Source organism: Apodemus sylvaticus, chromosome 21 (assembly GCF_947179515.1).
Source record: "Apodemus sylvaticus chromosome 21, mApoSyl1.1, whole genome shotgun sequence".
In the NCBI taxonomy this organism is placed as follows: Eukaryota; Metazoa; Chordata; class Mammalia; order Rodentia; family Muridae; genus Apodemus; species Apodemus sylvaticus.
In genome coordinates, this window is record NC_067492.1 from 38,950,337 (window position 1) to 38,969,357 (window position 19,021).

The window sequence follows — 19,021 nt, forward strand, 5'->3', positions numbered from 1 at the left end:
ATTAATTTCCTATACCTACCTTATAAATTAAACTATCATAAATTCACATGTATAGGAAAAAGAAATCAGGTTTGGCACACCGATGGTTTCAGGGTGTCCACTGGGTCTCCTGGACTGTGTGATGAAGGGAGAGCTCCTGCAGCTGGGCTTTGTTGTGGGGAAGCCATGCAGCAACTGTGTACCTGGGCATGACTAGAGAACTGAAGCCATTTCCTTACTGCCATCTTTCATTGCTCTATGTTAGCCCTTTTGCTTTCCTCCTCTTGTTCTGGCCTCTAAGATATAGTCACTAGTCAGCAGTGATACACTTTCATTCCTTTGTCTTACCCTTTGTGTATTCACTACATGTTTCCTAGTTCCTACGAGGCCTGTGCAATTTACAGCAACAATAGTCCAGTTTAGTTAAGCTAATAATGCACCACAAGGACACAGTGCCTCAGTTTCTCCACTCACAATTTATTCCTGTCAGAGCCTTCATAGTGGATATCTATTACTATAGCCAGCAATACTGGTTTTTAATATTTTGTCTCTGAATTTTTATGAGAATTACTAATTTATGCAAGATAATTCTGTCTCTCAATTTTTATGAGTTACTTATTTTGCAACACAATTACTTTATAAGAGAATTCTGAATTACAGTTTTTTGAATGTCTATATCTTATATTCATCTAGGAAAGAATTTTCTTTACCATTATTTTTGAAAGCCAGCCTTGTCATGTATAGTACTATTTATTGGCAGATTATCTCAGCAAAACTTTAAATATATCCTTCTTCAATTTTTTTTTTTCTTTACTAAGACACCACTAATTTCTAGGTGGGCTGGCCTGCAGCTTGGGTCAATAGACAGGTTCAGCTAATCCCTGGCTCCTCAGAGGCAGGAGTGGGTGTCTGACCTCGGTTTATGGGAACTAGCTGGAACCTGGATCAGTCGGAGTGGGTCAGAGGCCTGGCTCACACACACCACATTAGCTCTGAGAGAGTCTGTGGAAGTAGTCTTAGGTCGGGAAAACAGTTGCCCAGATATGGCCCCTGCATGTGGAACACAAACAGTGAAAAGAAGCCAACATTGGACCTGACCCAAAACCTAGGTTCACAGAGACAAACCAAGATCCTGGGTCTCTGCAGGCCAGATAGGAGCCTGGGCCAATCTACAAAGGGCCTGATATTGGGCAGACTTGGCACTTCAAGCCAGAGTTCCTCGGGGTTGATCTGCAGCAAACCAGATACTCACTTCACTCTCTACCCTCTGCCGAGTTCTGAACGATTCAGCATGAGGGAGAGGTGACAAGAGAAACCGAAGAGCCCTTTCTACGCCCTTCCTTGTGTCTTTTTTCTCTGCTTCACTTAGATGTTAGAATCTCTCCTCTAGATTACTTAGTCACTATGAAGGCATTTTTTTTTGTACATAGATAATTGATCAAATGACGATCCAGTGATGGGCTTGGTGCTGAAAACTCCTATTTCACCATGTTGCTTGAGCGTAAAAAATTACTTTTATACAATATGTTATCAAGGAATATTCAGTAAGAGAAGTACTGAAGATATGACAGCATTGGGAACAAAGTGAAATGAAAATATTGGAGTGATATATATTTTAATTCATAAAAAATAAGCACTATCAAATATAGGAAAAATGCAAGGAGAATTTAAATAAATATTATAAATATTATTGCTAGTTTATATATTCTTGCAGTTTGTAAATTCTCTACAATGAGTATGGCTTATACATTATTGATTTCACAATACCATTTTTCTTTTCTCTGAAATTCAGATACATATTTGAAAGATACAAATGGAAATATTCAATGGAGAGGTATTCGTCAACATAAAAAAAAGAAGGGCACAGTGACACCTACCCAGTATCATCTAAGCTGTGCAAGTGTACACGCCTAAGTGTGCTTCTATGAGAGCACACAGGCCCAGGGGTACGGCCCCGCATGGAGTGCCCACCTAGCCCTGCAAGGTCCTGCCTTCCATCCCTAGCCACCCAAACCACTGCACAGGACGGAAGTGGGGGAGCTCACCTCTGTCCCCGTGTTTGAAATTAACCCGTGGAATGTTTGCTTTGTTGTTGCATTTTAAGGAGACTAGAGTCTTGAGGTTAATCATCCATCGCTGCTCTCTACATCTGTGCAAAGATCTCTAATCCCGCTTTGGCAAGAGCCACCCCTCTCTCTCTCTCCTCTTCCAAGCTGCAAGCTCCCCCCCCCCCACCCCCACGGCAATGAGGGCAGAGGGGCTTGGGAAGACCAAAAAGTAAGAAGAGACAGGTAGACTCACAGAAGCATCGAATGAAGTTGGTTTTACTTTCCTCCTGTTTGGACAGAACCATTGCGCCTGTCTACTATTCAAGTAACATGTGAGGTGAGAACTCCCCACATCCAGTTAATGACCGCAGGAGAGGCAGCCCCAGACACCTCCACTTCTGTGCCTTCACACACTTTCTGACCTTCTTACATCCATTTTTTTTAACAGTAGTTGAAGAATATAGAAACTGGTAAAAACTGGTAATAACTAGTTGATTTAAATTCTTGCATTTTCCCCACTGGATACATGTTTATTTTTTTTAGAAAGTGAATATATTATTGCATTTTCTTTAAAAAAAAAAACCTCAGTTACCAATGCTTTCATACCCTCAGTAACCATATAAATTAAATCTTTTACATTCAAACAAGATAGTAGCATAGTTTTAAGATGTCCTGAAGAAAAATCAGAAATCTAAAAAATTAGAGAAGGTAATCTCTCTAAATATGTACTAAGTTCCTATATTGAACAAGCCACTTAAGTGCTATGTAGTTCATACATAATCATACATATTCACACACACACACATGCACGCACGCACGCACGCATGCACGCATGCACGCACACACTTTCTGATACTGGAAACCTAGGCAACTACCCAAGCTAATAAGGACATGGATCTTGAAGGAAAACCTATAACTGTCACCTGACTAAATCAACATAATTCCTAAGTATATTCTAGATACTTCCACCCACAGGTGAGTGTAGGTCTCTGCAGCAGACTGCACCACTGCGGTAAAGCACACGCAATCGATAATCAGACAGCAGGGGGCAGTGTGAAGCCCAGCCTCACCTGACCCATCTACAGCTCAACTGCTGCACTTAAGCTCAGGGAACATCTCAGAAGCAGGTCGGAAAGACTGTATGAACCAGAAGCCCAAGACACATGCTGTGAGACTGAGTCTCCTAGAAATGTCAGGGAATCGCCACCCATGATATCTCATCAACATGACTGCCCTGACAAGCCCAGAACAACAATAAGGACAAATCAGAAGGTGAACATTTCACGGGGCCCTGACTCATTCACATATTCAATAATTGCTTATTAAGCACTTACCATTTCCAACTTACTCTGTAGAAGCTTATAGAATAGATAAACCTAAAACTGCTCCACTGCCATCTTCAGAACAGTCCAGGGAAGAGAAACACAAGGCCCGTGATTACACAATTTATACAGAAACCAAGAAGAGCTTTGTGCTTCATTTGATACACAATTCACTGGACCTGTTGCCTTGAAGACAAAAACAAAGTGTTACACGCCTCTCTAAAGCGCACATCTGTTTAAAATCTTTACTGAGATCGGACTCATACCATATACGATTCTCCTACTTAAAGATTACAACTGGATGTGTTTTAGCACATCTGTATGTTGTGTGACAATCACAAACTAATTTTAGAGCATTTTTTTTCTTTCAAAGGGAGTCTTGGGGCCTAGGAAGATGGCTCAGTGGACAAGAACTCTGTAAAGATTTCAGTCCAAATGTCATGTGAGTACAGAACTTACAAGAGAAGTCTGGTGCAGTAATGTATGACAGTGACCCCAGCCCTGGGGGAGGGCTAAGGCTGGGAGGATCGCTGGCACTTGCTGGTCACCAGCCTAGATCCAAGACAGTAAGGCAGAAGGATAGAGGAGGACACTTGTCACCTCCTCGGAGTCCCGCGCATCAGCACCTACACACACATGCATGCACACACCACACACATGTACAGTTTTAAGAAGGGAAGTCTGCACACGTCAGCACTTAATCCCCATCAATATCCCTCTGTGCCTAGGAATTAGAGCAAAACACCCATTTCCTGATGATCTTGTGATAGGGAGTAAACACAGCGTAGAAAGGTTTCCAGCACAGGGCCTGTGTCTCACTAGATACCCATTACATGCATAGGAGGTAAAATTCAAGAGACAGACCAATGAGTATAGTCTGGGTATAGTCTGAAGGTGTCACAGAGAAGAAAATCCTTTCAAAAGCCGAAGAGCACGCTTGGCTTTCTGTCCACAAGGCACGGTTCTCTCCCAGCTCTACTGGATACCAGGAAATGGGGAAGGCACACGTGTGAAAATATCAGCCTCTGGCCAGATGTGTAGAGCGAAAGTTCAGGAGACATCCTCACCCAGGCACGGAACCCATCAGTGACCGCACGCTCCGCCACTACTGAAAAGATGAGACAGTCAGCCCACGTTCGTATCAGGCACGCAGCCAGAACCGTCCTGCCCTGTTTCTTCCTTTCAGAGTGAAAACACACATGACAGGTGCTCATTTGGCTGTTCAAGTGCTTTCCACCGAAATGACAACTCCTTGAGCTTACGGGCTGCGGCAGCCTCCAGTTAGAATTTATTACTGTTTCCCTTATTCCCTTGCCTTGGCAGAAAGCAGAACATAGCACCTACATCTCAAGGCCCGTGAGAGGTAATAAAGTATCATTATTTTGAATTTATGATTAAGCCATAAATTACAAGTACTTTTGTACTTCAGCTGGTCACTTAAGAGACTGGGGGAGGAAAGAAATGGGGTCAGGAGCACATGACAAAAGCCTTTTGCTTTGAATAAAATGTCTAAATCTAAGCAGGGCCTAGGAACACCTGAAGGATTTACAAAGATACTACAGTCTCCACGTGAAGTCCTGAGGGAGCCCGCAGTCAGGCTGAGTTAAATCCTAGTGACCTCTGTTATTCCTGCCCACAGGCCTATAGCCTCCAACAAGAGTGCCCATGTTGCCTCGAAAAACAGGAGCAGGCGCCACACTTCAGGTTACACCACATCAAATGCTCACGGTGTTCTGGCCTTGCTGCCGCTAAGCCACAAGTATTTTTCATACATGGGGAAATAAATCTAAAAGAAATGGCCAGGCTCCATAAGTAAAGGCAGCCTTAAACAAAGTAATACTGCTCCACTCAGCAGTGGCCAGATGCTGGCCTGTCGCCTTCCAGAGCCAACTGGTGAGATTTACCGTTCTTGTAGTTACTGTGCGAGGTGACGGAAATATGCGTGGGAAGCCATGAGCTTCGAGACCCACAGAGCTCGGGGCCTGGGGCAGGAGAAGTGCCTGTGTTCAGCTCTGTTCTTGTTCTGCCTTGTCTCGTCGGTTCTCCAGTGTGCCATGGCCCTGGTCCCAGTGTCTGCAGTAAGTCCCCGGACCAAGTGTAGCCTGCAAAGCACAGGCCACGTACCTATCCCGATTTCTAACAAGGCCAGAAACAGGGCAGAGGGAAGCTCTCATTTTACACCGCGGCCAAGACTGAGAGATGAGGGGGGCACTGTGGGCCGTGAACGGTGCAGGGAGCCTGGAACCTGCTCAGTGGGCCAGAAGCCCTACAGCCGAGCCTCACTCCCTCTAAACAATGGTGAGGGGAAATCAGACCCAACAAAGTCAGGCGTTTTGATTTCTACTGCCTCATTCTGCCTCTGCCAAGGATTTTGCTTCTGGAATTTGACAACTAAGGTTTGAAATAGCTGGTTATCGTATGAATACCAGACATTTTAAAGTGAGATTCAGCTGGACTTAAGTCATAAAAGAGATGAGGCCAGCCATGACCGGTGACGTTTAAGACGTCAGTGATGATACATTAAGAAGGATAGGGTACCAGCAGAGGCCTCAATGTTTATTCACCTTTGTCCTCAAACATCCCACCCTCCACACCCAGCTCCTGGTTAATGAACAGAATTTAGTTGCTGTCCCTTGAACTGTATAATCTGCTCCACAAAAAGCAAACCCAGTTTGTCTCCAAGCACTCCGAAGTTTCTAACTCCCTAGCTACAAGCGGTCTATGGAAAACAGCTGTCGTAGAGTAAATCACTCGGCCCTGAGAAACACCAGAGTGATGGTGGGTTGGGGTTTTTTACCCCCCTTTCCTCCTCTAAGTGTGTTTTGAAGTCCTGGTTGGAAAATTAGTGAAAATTGTAAATCTGTTTGCAAATCTGGTCTTGTCTAACTCTGAGATTAGGGCAAAGATTCCAATTTAAAAGTAAAACCGTGACAACCCCATGAAGTGTGTCCTCAGGCACTGCCAACAGGCTTTCGCTCGCGCCCACGGCAGTGGATTTATTACAGGCACCCGACACATTCCCCATCAGACACCCCTAGAGTATTCACTCGAGACAGTGGGGTTCAGTCTGTACTTCCTCTGCAGACCAATATATTATTATAAATTGAGCTAAACTGTTTCCTTTTTGTAAGTGCTGTGAAGTTCAGGCTGCAGTTATCAGCAGAGCACGGTCATGGGGTGCCTTATTTGGACTTTCAAAAGCTAATGTGAGAGTGCAAAGCCCCACAGCAGTTGCTGTTATATATGTTTTTAATTATGAGACTTTTTAAATAGGAGTTTATTTTAGTTTTTAACAGGAATACTCAACATTCATTTTAAATACCAAATATGTCATCTTCATAAAAAAATACATTCTAAATGCACACTTTGGGGTACACTTGCTATGACTGAAGCAGGACTTTGGAAACCAATAAGGCCATCTACGTCTGAAGGCAGGATGCAGAAAGTGCTAGACTTTTATATGCTGAATATCAACTTTTAAGTACAGCACAAATGTCTTGAGTTTGTCGCCTACAGCACCGAGAGACTCAACTAAATGTTCGAACACATACTTCCCTTGTAACAACTACATCAGAAGGATAATGTAATCAATTCAGTGTCTTACTAATGTGCCTAATTAAATGCTTTCAACAGTTACCCAGTTATTAAATTAAAACTGAAAAACAAAGCAAAACAAAACAGAATCCTGTCATCTTGGCTTCCCTTACAGAGCCCTGCCTCTTAATGGGAAGAAGCAGGCTGCAGCCCAAAGCAGGGCCAGGGCTGGAGCAGGGGGAGCTGGGAACGGACACGGGGTTACCTGGGGTCAGAGAAAGGCCCAGATGGAGGAATGCGGAAACCTGAGCAGGCTCAAATGTCAGGTTCTAACTCCTGACTCTTACTAGCTGTGCAACCATGGATGAGCTAACTAGGTAGGCCTCTCCTTTTACAATAGCAAAACTTTGCTTCTCAGGGTTACAAGCAAAGTAACAGAATGCTTCACTTGTCATTAACTCCTAATGAATGTGTTTGCTATTAATATTACTACCATTCCAGATATGCATTATGAGAAGAGACCGGGCAGGAATATATTAACCAGATAGAAAACCTGTTTTCACGTTCCTTCCTTTCATACTCTACAGAATTTCTCTTCTCTAGAATGAACACATGCTACGGCCGCTGCTTCTTTTCTTCTTCTTCTTCCTCCTTCTACTCCTCCTCCTTCAGTTATGCATGTGTGTCTGTGTATGGGTATATAGACATAAGAGCAGGTGCCAAGAGATCAGAAGAGGGTATCAAATGCCCTGGAGTTACAGGCGGCCGGCTGTAAACAGCCCAACATGGGAGCTAGGGATTCTGTTCGTTACAAAAAGACTACACATTTTTTACCAATGAGTTATCTTTCCTGCCTCCATACTTTGCTTTTTAATCAGAAAAATCATAGATAGTGTTATTAAATGCACAAAAGATAGCTAGGCTTGTACAATGCAAGTCCACTGGTTTTATATACAAATAAACAGGAAGCTATTTAAAAAGGCACTGCCTCTTCTGGCCTTCACACACACAAATTATTAATAGAAACTACCAACAAAGTATCCCAAGAGAAGTCCCTTATTTGGATTCAAGCCAATATCAAAATTTGGGGAAAACATAAAAACGTTTAGACAAATGGCATTCAATAATAGGGATAGAGACTTCAGAGAATAAAAGTTTGGATCCTGAAATCAAACTGGGGCAAAAAGGGAAGGGATGACCTTACCACTGATGGCATTCTAGAGGTTTCAGCATCCTGAGAGCCAACTAACAGGACCACAGTTACAATGAGAAAAGCCCTACCTGGAGCCTGTGGCCCAGGTGTTCCGGCCTCTGCGCTGCCACATACGAACGGAATAGACTGACGGATCTGCACCTCTTACAGCCCCCTCTCCACACGAAGGCTGCAGAGAGTCTGAGGCTGCTTATGTGAAACAGGTTGTATGAGATAAAGTGAGATGCAAACAGGAGCAAGACACTGAACTCAAGCTCAAAAGCACACAGCAGTAAGCAATCTGTTACTCCCTATCTACTCGTAAACACCAAGGAAAAAGCCTCAGAATGGCCTACTGCAGAGTTGACACTCCCTCGGTGTTAATGTTATTAGTGTGTCTGTCTATTTGTCTGTCTTCCCCATTTGTGCCTTCTCTAATGTGAATAATTTTTATCTCACCAAGGACGTCTCATATCCATTATGCTAATCAAATGATAAAAGTTTATGTCTAATATAGGAGTAATAATGATATTTTTCCTTTCCTTCTTATTGCTACAAATATTATTGGCATATATTCACTGTGTACATAATTTGCATAGTATCCATATAAACTGTTGGTCTCTTGTTTAAACAAAGAACAAGGCTCAGATGCTAAGACCTCCCGACAAAGAAAAGTAGTGTGTACTTAACACTCTTTTAGTTTCTCTATACTTGCATTTATAAAACACCTGCAGTTGAGCCAGTTGATACTGGTTTTGTATGTATACAGGGATATAAAATCTCCTTGAAAATTGAGTTTATTTCAGTGGCGGAAAAAGTAAGACTTAGAAATAGTTTATGAGATATGGAGTTAGCAAGGGATTAAGCAAGGACCTAGACACCAACACACAATGAACTGAAGTCTGGGAGCTGCTAATGTGCCATTTCATACCGCCAAGTCCCAGGAGGCCAAGAGCAAGATTTACTGTTCTCCAGCATCTCCCCAGAACCTCACCTGGTACCTGCAATACAGAAACTCTACAGATGCCAAATTTTACAGGAAAATAATCCTTACCACAAAATGATTTCAAGCCCTGGCTCTTCCTAGCTAAAAGCCACCAGGTCTTAGGTTTCTGCAAACAGACAGGAATGAGACAGACCTGGAACACTCAGCAGGCCTATCCAAGGGGAGAATAAACTATAAGAAGCTCTGTGTGTGTGTGTGTGTGTGTGTGTGTGTGTGTGTGTGTGTGTGTGTGAGCATGTGTGCAAGCATGCATGTGTGCACACTGGAGGTCAACCTTGGCACACTTCCTCCAGAGTTCACTTTGTGTATTGAGACAACCTTCACTGGCTTGAGAGGCTCACCATCAAGGCCCAGGGAGCCCAGACTAGTACTGAGATGGCAGGACACAGCACCAAGCCTGCCTTGATTCCCTGTGTCCTTTCTGTGGAGCCAGCCCAGGGCCTCAGGCTTGCCACCTCCCTAGTCCCTTAGAGGCTTCATGAGTAGAAGACAAAAGAAGCATGCTTGTACATTCTGGAGTGGAAAACCACCTGAGAATGAGTGACATCCCAAATTCCTAAACAAAGTACCCCAAACTCCACAGCATCATTTGCTGTAAACCCATACACACTACTTTCTAAAGCATTCAACCATGAGTAGAGAGAAAGACACTGTGGCCACGCCAGGTGATCGTCAGAGAAAACTGCCTTGCTGCTCCTACAGAGGGCCTGAGTTCAGTTCCCAGCACCCACATGGAGGGTCACATCTGTTTGTAATTCAAGTTCCAGGGGATCCAACCCTTTCTTCTGGCCCTACATGGGTATGAGACATGCATGCGGTACAGACATACATACAAGCAAAAAAACATGCATGTAGAGAGAATATCTTCTGAATTGGATGGATGCATCACCTGTCAATTAAAAAGCCTATGGCCCACTGCTTAGACAGGAAAGAGAAGGCGGGACACTGGGGAGGCAGATAGAGCCTGGCACAGGAAGAGTCACCTGGGAAGATGTGAGGAGACTGACCAGAGCACAGGTAACCAGCCACGGGGCACAATGTAGGTTTAAAGTAAATGAGCTATAGTCAGGGAAGAGCCTAGCTATATGGCCAAGGTATTTGCAAATATACTTTGAGTCTGAGTCTTATTTCTGGGAGCATGGGGCTGGGAGGAAGAACTGGGCCTAACTTCTTCACACGCACACACAAAATAAAAATGAAAAAAAAAAAAACTAATGAGTTACATGTTCATGGGAAAAATCATTATAAATATAAAGTATTCTAAAGTGTATTTCAAAACCCCACACGTGCCCAACGACCGAAGCTGACAAGTCAAACAGCAGCCACCCCAAGTTTCCTGGCATTACCCAACATGAAATAGCAGTCTCCCTGGTGAAGAGGAATTGTCAAGCCCGGCGTCTCGATGTCCCACGAGATCTTAAAACCAACATGCCAAGTGTCAGGATCTCTGCCTTCGAAGCTGGACTCGTCCTCGCTTTCATCATCGGAACCTGTGGAGAGAGGGGAGGTGATCAGCAGAGACACACGCTATACACTCCTGAGATTCCAGCTATTACCTTAGAAGCTACTGGTAACTCAAAATATGGATATTGCGTAAAGTCTTTTGTATCAGAATTTTAAATAAGACATTTAAGAATATTCTTAGCACACATTTATCTTTTTCACTTAAGAATAACCTAAATAGGTTGAAAAATAGGCAGAATAAAAGATTATTTTGTTCAGTTCCAAGACAAAAAAATTAGAAAAGCACAATTTAGGGAACTGCAAGAAGATATTAATTACCACACTAATGCAGAGAAAAGTAAAAGCTAAAGAAATCATAGAAGGTGGAGAGGAAACTCTGAAAGGATCCTCTCTCAGGGGAACACAGCTTCAAAGAGTCTCAAAGAACTCCCTAGTAAACACACCTAAAGAACAGGCCATTTTAGTGGGCACTCCATCCTGCTTAAGAACATAGAAAAAGGCATTCCCACATTTGTTCTATTAAAATAATACGTATCAAAACATAAAAAGAAAACACTCATGTACATAAACAAATTTCACATCTGAAAATCAATGTTGAATGTCTAACTAATAATTAATGATTAAGTACATTATCCTTTCATAGAATCTAAACATAATGGAACTAGAAGCTACTTTGTCAACATTATATAACACAGACCTGCCTCAGCCTCAAAGCCAGAATTAGAACTGTAACAAAATCTAAGAATTGGAGAAGGGTGCTGCGGTCTGACAGAGAATGGTTCCCATGGGCCATTTGAATGCTTAGTCCTTAGTAGGTGGAACTGTTTGAGAAGGATTAGAAAGCATGAACTTCCTAGTCCTAGGAGTGTCACTGGGTCTTGGTCTCTCCTCCTCCTACTCCTACTCCTCCTCCTCCACCACCACCACCACTACCATCACCACCATCACTACCATCACCACCATCACTACCGTCACCACCATCACCACCATCACCACCATCACCACCACCTCAAGTGGAGGAAATGTAAGCTCTCAGCCACTACTCCAGTTCTATACCTGCCTACCCGCTGCCCTTCTCACCACCATGATGGCCATGGACTCTAACTCCCTGGAACTGTGAGCCCACAAATTAAATGCTTTCTTCTATAAGTTGTCTTAGTCATGGTGTCTCTTTGCAGAAATAGAAAACTAAGTGCTACAGAAACTTAGCAACACAAAGCTCTATCATTAGTCTAGTGGGAACCACCAGCGCCACGGCATCGAATTAGAGTGGCTTTGCTGTCAAGGCTCCTGTTTTACAAGCACACAACTAGGTCAGTTCCCCAAAACTCATATAAAACCGCCCAACATGGCATCATTAAGGTGAACCTGCTTGTCATTTAAATGTGAGCATGCTTGTCCCAGTGCTGGGGAAGTGAAGACACACGGTCCCTATGGCCGCATGACTAACCAGTCTAGTCTAACTGGTAAGCTCTAGGCCAATGAGAGGCCCTCCTACAAAGGAGGTGAGCCATCTTCCTAAGGACTCCAACCTCCTAGTACATGTGCACACACAAACACACACATAATTCACATACACACAATACAATGAAACATAATGAAAACATCAGTTCTTCCTTAATTCACCTATACCAAAGTGAAGTAACAAAGATGAAAAGTTAACATTTTAGGTGAGGTGCATTGTTAACTAGTACCCCTTCTTTTCCACATGGACACACTTCAAGGATCCCAGTGCAAATGTGAAGCCTAGAAAGTATATTCACACATATGCATACCCACAAAGTTTTTTATAAATTGGTCCCAATAAGAGATTACTAATAATAACAAAATACAGCAGTTTCTGTAAAATGGATGAACAAAAGCTGCAGGGCAGTGGTGACACATGCCTTTGATCCCAGCACTCGGGAGGCAGAGGCAGGTAGATCTCTGTGAGTTTGAGGTCAGCCTGATCTACAGATTGAGTCCCAGGATAGCCAGGACTATCCAGAGAAACCCTGTCTGGGGAGGTGGGGAAGGTATCTGAGTATATTCTCTGTTTCTATGGCTATTTCTAGGTATCCCAAAACATTCATTAGACTTTAGCTTTTCATTGAATGCAAACACCTCATGGTTCCTCTTTGGCATCTACAAACCAACAGCACCGGATGATTTAGATATGGGACTGCTGTCAGGAATACTAAAGTTTAGCTGAACATTATGGCAGTGCAGTATAGCCACCGCAGATCTGATAGTGCAAGTTACCTGAAGACTAAGGCCTTAGTCTGTACCCCTTGGAGACGCAGGAATGAGGGTGACTCATCCAGGGCAGGACAGCATGCTTCCCAGGAGGCATGCAATGGAAAAGATACTAATTGTTTATTTCTAACTTTTCATTTAATAGTTGCAAACCATAATTCACCAGAGATATACAAAACTCCAGAAATTCAAACTACAGATGAGGAGGGGATTACTGCCTAAAGAAAAGTATAAATGAACAAGAACAGCCAGGAGATATTTATCTTAATATACCAACAGTCCTTACACATAAACAGTTAGATCAATGGGCAATGTTACAAAGGCAGAACATAAAAAAAGGAAAGAAGCCAGGGGATGAAAGTGATCCCCAAGACTTTTAGCATGAAAGGATGCTGAATTTTGTCAAATGCTTTTTCTGCATCTAATGAGATGATCATATGGTTTTTTTCTTTGAGTTTGTTTATGTAGTGGATTGCATTGATGGATTTCCGTATATTGAACCAATCCTGCATCCCTGGGATGAAGCCTACTTGATCATGGTGGATGATCGTTTTGATGTGTTCTTGGATTCGGTTGGCAAGAATTTTATTAAGTATTTTTGCATCAATATTCATAAGAGAAATTGGCCTGAAGTTCTCTTTCTTTGTTGGATCTTTGTGTGGTTTTGGTATCAGCATAAAGGCCCCTAAACATAGTTAAACCAATATACAGCAAACCGGTAGCCAACATCAAACTAAATGGAGAGAAACTTGAAGCAATCCCACTAAAATCAGGGACTAGACAAGGCTGTCCTCTCTCTCCATATCTTTTCAATATATTACTTGAAGTTCTAGCTAGAGCAATTAGACAACATAAGGAGGTCAAGGGGATACAAAGTGGAAAGGAAGAAGTCAAATTATCACTATTTGCAGATGACATGATAGTCTACTTAAGTGATCCGAAAACCTCCACCAGAGAACTCCTACAGCTGATAAACAACTTCAGCAAAGTGGTTATAAAATCAACTCAAGCAAATCAGTTGCCTTCCTATACTCAAAGGATAAGCAGGCTAAGAAAGAAGTTAGGGAAATGACACCCTTCAAAATAGCCACAAACAATATAAAGTATCTTGGTGTGAATCTAACCAAACAAGTGAAAGATCTATATGACAAGAACTTCAGGTCTCTGAAGAAGGAAATCGAAGAAGACCTCAGAAAATGGAAAAATCTGCCATGCTCGTGGATCGGCAGGATTAATATAGTTAAAATGGCCATCTTGCCAAAAGCGATCTATAGATTCAATGCACTCCCCATCAAAATCCCAACTCAGTTCTTCAGAGTTAGAAAAAGCAATTCTCAAATTCATCTGGAATAACAAAAAACCCAGGATAGCTAAAACTATTCTCAACAACAAAAGAAGTTCTGCGGGAATCAGTATCCCTGACTTCAAGCAATACTATAGAGCAATAGTGTTAAAAACTGCATGGTATTGGTACAGTGACAGACAAGTGGACCAATGGAATAGAATTGAAGATCCAGAAATGAACCCACACACCTATGGTCACTTGATCTTTGACAAAGGAGCCAAAAATATCCAGTGGAAAAAAGATAGCCTTTTAAACAAATGGTGCTGGTTCAATTGGAGGTCAGCATGCAGAAGAATGCAAATTGATCCATTCTTATCGCCATGTAGTAAACTTTACTCCAAGTGGATCAAGGACCTCCATGTAAAACCAGACACACTGAAACTAATAGAAAAGAAACTAGGGAAGACCCTAGAGGACATGGGCACGGGGGAAACGTTCCTGAACAGATCACCAATAGCTTATGCTCTAAGATCAAGAATTGACAAATGGGACCTCATAAAATTACAAAGTTTCTGTAAGGCAAAGGCCACTGTTAAAAGGACAAAACCGCAACCATCAAATTGGGAAAGGATATTCACCAACCCTACATCTCATAGAGGGCTAATATCCAATATATACAAGGAACTCAAGAAGTTAAACCCCAGGGAACCAAATAACCCTATTAAAAATGGGGTACAGATCTAAACAAAGAATTTTCACCTGAAGAAATTTGGATGGCCGAGAGGTACCTTAAGAAGTGCTCAACATCATTAGTCATTAGGGAAATGCAGATCAAAACAACCCTGAGATTTCACCTTACACCAGACAGAATGGCTAAGGTCAAAAAAACTCAGGAGACAGCAGCTGTTGGCGAGATGTGGAGAAAGAGGAACACTCCTCCACTGCTGGTGGGGCTGTAAGATGGTACAACCACTTTGGAAATCAGTCTGGGGGGTTCCTCAGAAAACTGGACATGACACTTCCGGAGGACCCTGCTATACCTCTCCTGGGCATATACCCAAAGGATTCCCCGGCATGCAATAAAGACACATGCTCCATTATGTTCATAGCAGCCTTATTTATAATAGCCAGAAGCTGGAAAGAACCCAGATGCCTCTCAAAGGAGGAATGGATACAGAAAATGTGGTATATTTATACAATGGGATACTACCCAGCAATTAGAAACAATGAATTCACAAAATTTTTAGGCAAATGGTTTGATCTGGAAAATATCATCCTAAGTGAGGTAACCCAGTCACAAAAGAATACACATGGAACGCAATCTCTGATAAGTGGATATTAATTAGCCCAGAATCCCTGAATACTCAAGGCACAAATTGCATAACAAATGACTCCCATGAAGAAGTATGGAGAAGGTCCTGATCGTGGAAAGGATTGATCTAGCATTGGAGGGGAATATAAGGACAGAGAAAAAGGAGGGAGGTAATTGGAGAATGGGTGGAGAGAAGAAGGTTTATGGGACATATGGGGAGGGGGGATCCAGGAAAGGGGAAATCATTTGGAATGTAAACAAAGAATATAGAAAATAAAAATATTAAAAAAAAGAAAGTGATCCCCAAACACACACACACACACACACACGTGCACACACACATACACACAGTTCAGAGAGACAACAGTGAAAAGATTTTCAACCTATTACATGAAAGAGTGCAAATTAAACTTAGAAGAACCATTTTACCACCCATCAAATCAGAAGATCCTGTTGATGTCTTCACTTTAAAAGTGTTGGTAAGAGTGTGGCAGCTTGGCTGACCCATACCCTCTGTGGGGGACAATCTGGTGACATACATTAAAGCTCTGCAGGCAGAAGCCTTTGATCCTTGTAAGAATTCTACATTTAGGCATGTATATTCTAGTCCCTACATGCAGAGTGACAGTGACTACTGAGCGGCATTGTAGCCTGTAGTACTGCTTGCCATAGTATTAACTTAAAAGCTGAAAAGCCAGAAATATCCTTCAGCCAATGTCCTTTAGCAGGCTACTGCTTAAAGAAAGTACAATATGCCCAGACAACACCATATCACATGGCTATCACCAATACCATGACTCAGTAGTAACATGGAATTACTTCATATATATTTAAAAGGAAAAACAACAACAACAACAAAAGAAAAAAATGATGTGGCTAGAATTTGTATAAAGATGCAGTGCCTGTGCATTTCCAGTTAAACAGTCACAATTCACTTTTCTGGATCCAGAGTTTAGAGGCACATAAAGAGCAGAAGGCACGTGAATCACGCTCTCACATTCACTGTCGTTGGGATGGCCCCACATAAAAACACTCCACGTTCATTTAGGAAACAGTTGTTGAGTGTTCGCTATAGCCTTAGACCTGTACCAGGCACTTGGGGTGTCTCTGCCTGAAATAATGAGGACAGCCTGGGCAGAGCTTCCCTTCTCCTGGGGCATTAGTGCTCAGTGCTGGTAATTAGTAAGACAGCATTTCAAATGGAAATGCCACCACACTCCAACCCACTGGGCTGCACTCTGCGCAAGGTCTGCATTTTGTCTTCAGACCTCTGGTGACTGGGAGACAGAGGCCCTGGGTGGACACTTGCACTGAGTGGCTTTTGGTTCCCACAACCCAGTCCTGTGTTAGGTGGTGGGGAAATAAAATGTTAATTTGAAAGGGGGAAAAAAAAAACCCTCAAACATCTATTTGCTTTTAAAAGAACAAACAGAGCTGGAGAGAAAGTTCAGAGGTTAAGAGCACGCGCTGCTCTTTTAGAGGACCCAGAACCCACACAGTGGTGCAAACTGCCTACTACTCTGCCACCAGGGGATCTGATGCCATCTTCTGGGCTCCTGCGGGCAACGTATGTGATGCACAGAAACTCACACAGGTAAACACACATAAATAACATGTTTTTAAAATAAACTTAAAAAAAGAGTATAACAGTGCTGCTGAAATAGAATAAACACTAAAGAGGTTGAGAGGCACTTCAACGAGAACTATAAAGGTCAAAACGTAATTCCTATAGAAAATGGGACTTAAGCGTAACAGCAATCGGATTGGCGGGGATACTGGAGGGATCTCCAAAGACAAACCGATGTGAAGTTGGATGCCATAAAGACGGACAGCAGAGCGCACATTGTTAGCACATTGTTAGTTCAATCACTAACATCCCAAGGTGCCCAGATCGCGGCCAGTGTATGTCCACACGGCGTCGCTACATTCTGAATACCTTCTTCTACAGCAACCATATCTAAGAGTTCTAAGCAGAGAAAGGAGGGGAATGACAGAACGAAGTAGAGAGAGGTGGAAGGAAAGGAATTCCTTTATGACTACTGATTCACATCACTCTGTACTAAGTATAAGGAAAAGGAACAGATCCAAAGCCACTCTAGGTCTCGGCAGGGAAGAAGGCTAGCAAAGGGCCACGCCTGCCTTCCTTCAGTTCTCTAATCTGAATCTGAAGATCTACGGTCATGTTAGCAGACTCTCAGTCTTTTTCATCTTTGTTCTTCTCAATACATGTTCACTGCCCCCCAGGTAGGACCTTGCCCTTGTGGCCCAGGCTTGCTGCAAAGTCACAGTAATTCTCCTGCCTCTGTCTCCCAAACATTGTGAATACAGGTTCTGCCATGCACAGATGCAGTACATGTTTTTACAAGCACGTCTGAGTTAAGAAGAACTTTAAATTCATTTCTCTACTAATACTAACCATGTAATTGCAAGTCCAAAGCCATTTCCTTGGTTAATGTAAAAGATATTTTTAAATATACCTTTTGAAACAGAAATAATAATTTAAAAGAAAAAAAAAGCTTTACTCTGGGTCACAGCTGACTTCCCAATTACGACTTTTTGAACTTTTGAGAGGATCTGAAGGAAACGGTCACTATGGGCAACTGGAAGACTACCCCAGCCCTGGCCCAGCACTGCCAGCAGTGGGATGCATTCTGCAGACAACCCCAGCCCCGGCCCAGCACTGCCAGCAGTGGGATGCATTCTGCAGACACTTCGTTTTATGCATTGTGCACGGCTACACTTGAGAACATCGGAATTTGCTAAGGAGAGCTAGCAAACCTGAAAAAATGGAAAGGTTCTCAGCTTCACCTGTGCAGCATTTTAAACAAGTCCAAATTAGCGCCTGAGAAAGAGCACTCTGATGGCCGGAGAGATGGCTCCGTGGTCAAGAGGGGCTCTGCCAGAGGGCCAGGCTGGATTCCTACCAACATGGCAGCTCACATCCATCTGTAACTCCAGTTCTAGGGGATTTAACAACCTCTCCTGATCCAGGGGCACCAGTCATACATATACACACAAGTAGGCAAAACACCCATTCACACAGAGTAAAATACATAAACCTTTAAAAAAAAAAACCTGTATAAACATCCACATTTCAACTCTTCTCAACTGACAGAGCATGTGGCTCTGACACGGTTATAGGTATGACCTGGCGAGCCCTCTTAGCAAAGGCACGTCTTTTCTGCTAGCCAGAGCCCGTACAGCCATTTCACACCACTCATCTGGGATACCTTTTTCTGGACCCCACAGTCTGGAAGGTATGCTTCCCAGCTAGGACAGAGCCACCCTGCCTGCATATCAGGCTCACAGCGATGTCCCTAACTCACTTAACTAGAACCCACTCACTGTCAGTCATTCCCTCACCCTCGGCTGCTTTCACACTAAGGGGGCCAGGGAACACTGAGACCACAACCTCCACCAACCCCCACAACAGTAACAACCTGACCATTTATAGAAAACACACGCGGGCCTCTTTTCTGGACTCCTGATATTGGTGACTTGGAGAAATGTCAATAGTAAGTACCAACCAAACTGAACGAGAAAAAAATCACGACGGCATAATATGACTAACAGCTGATAGTAGAAGATGGTTAACAACATCCAACTTAATAAAGTAATTAAAGCTATAGCAGTTGACAAGTAAG

The 19,021-nt window shown here is 42.9% G+C and overlaps 1 protein-coding gene across 1 annotated transcript in view; it reads right to left on the reverse strand.

Annotated features, from left to right (window-relative positions):
* Fto (FTO alpha-ketoglutarate dependent dioxygenase) overlaps positions 1-19,021 on the reverse strand; it is a 339,692-nt gene that overhangs the window by 212,464 nt on the left and 108,207 nt on the right. Inside the window, exon 4 of the mRNA XM_052166101.1 lies at positions 10,428-10,571. Coding sequence (XP_052022061.1) covers positions 10,428-10,571 — 144 coding nt within the window. The remainder of the gene's footprint in view (positions 1-10,427; positions 10,572-19,021) is intronic.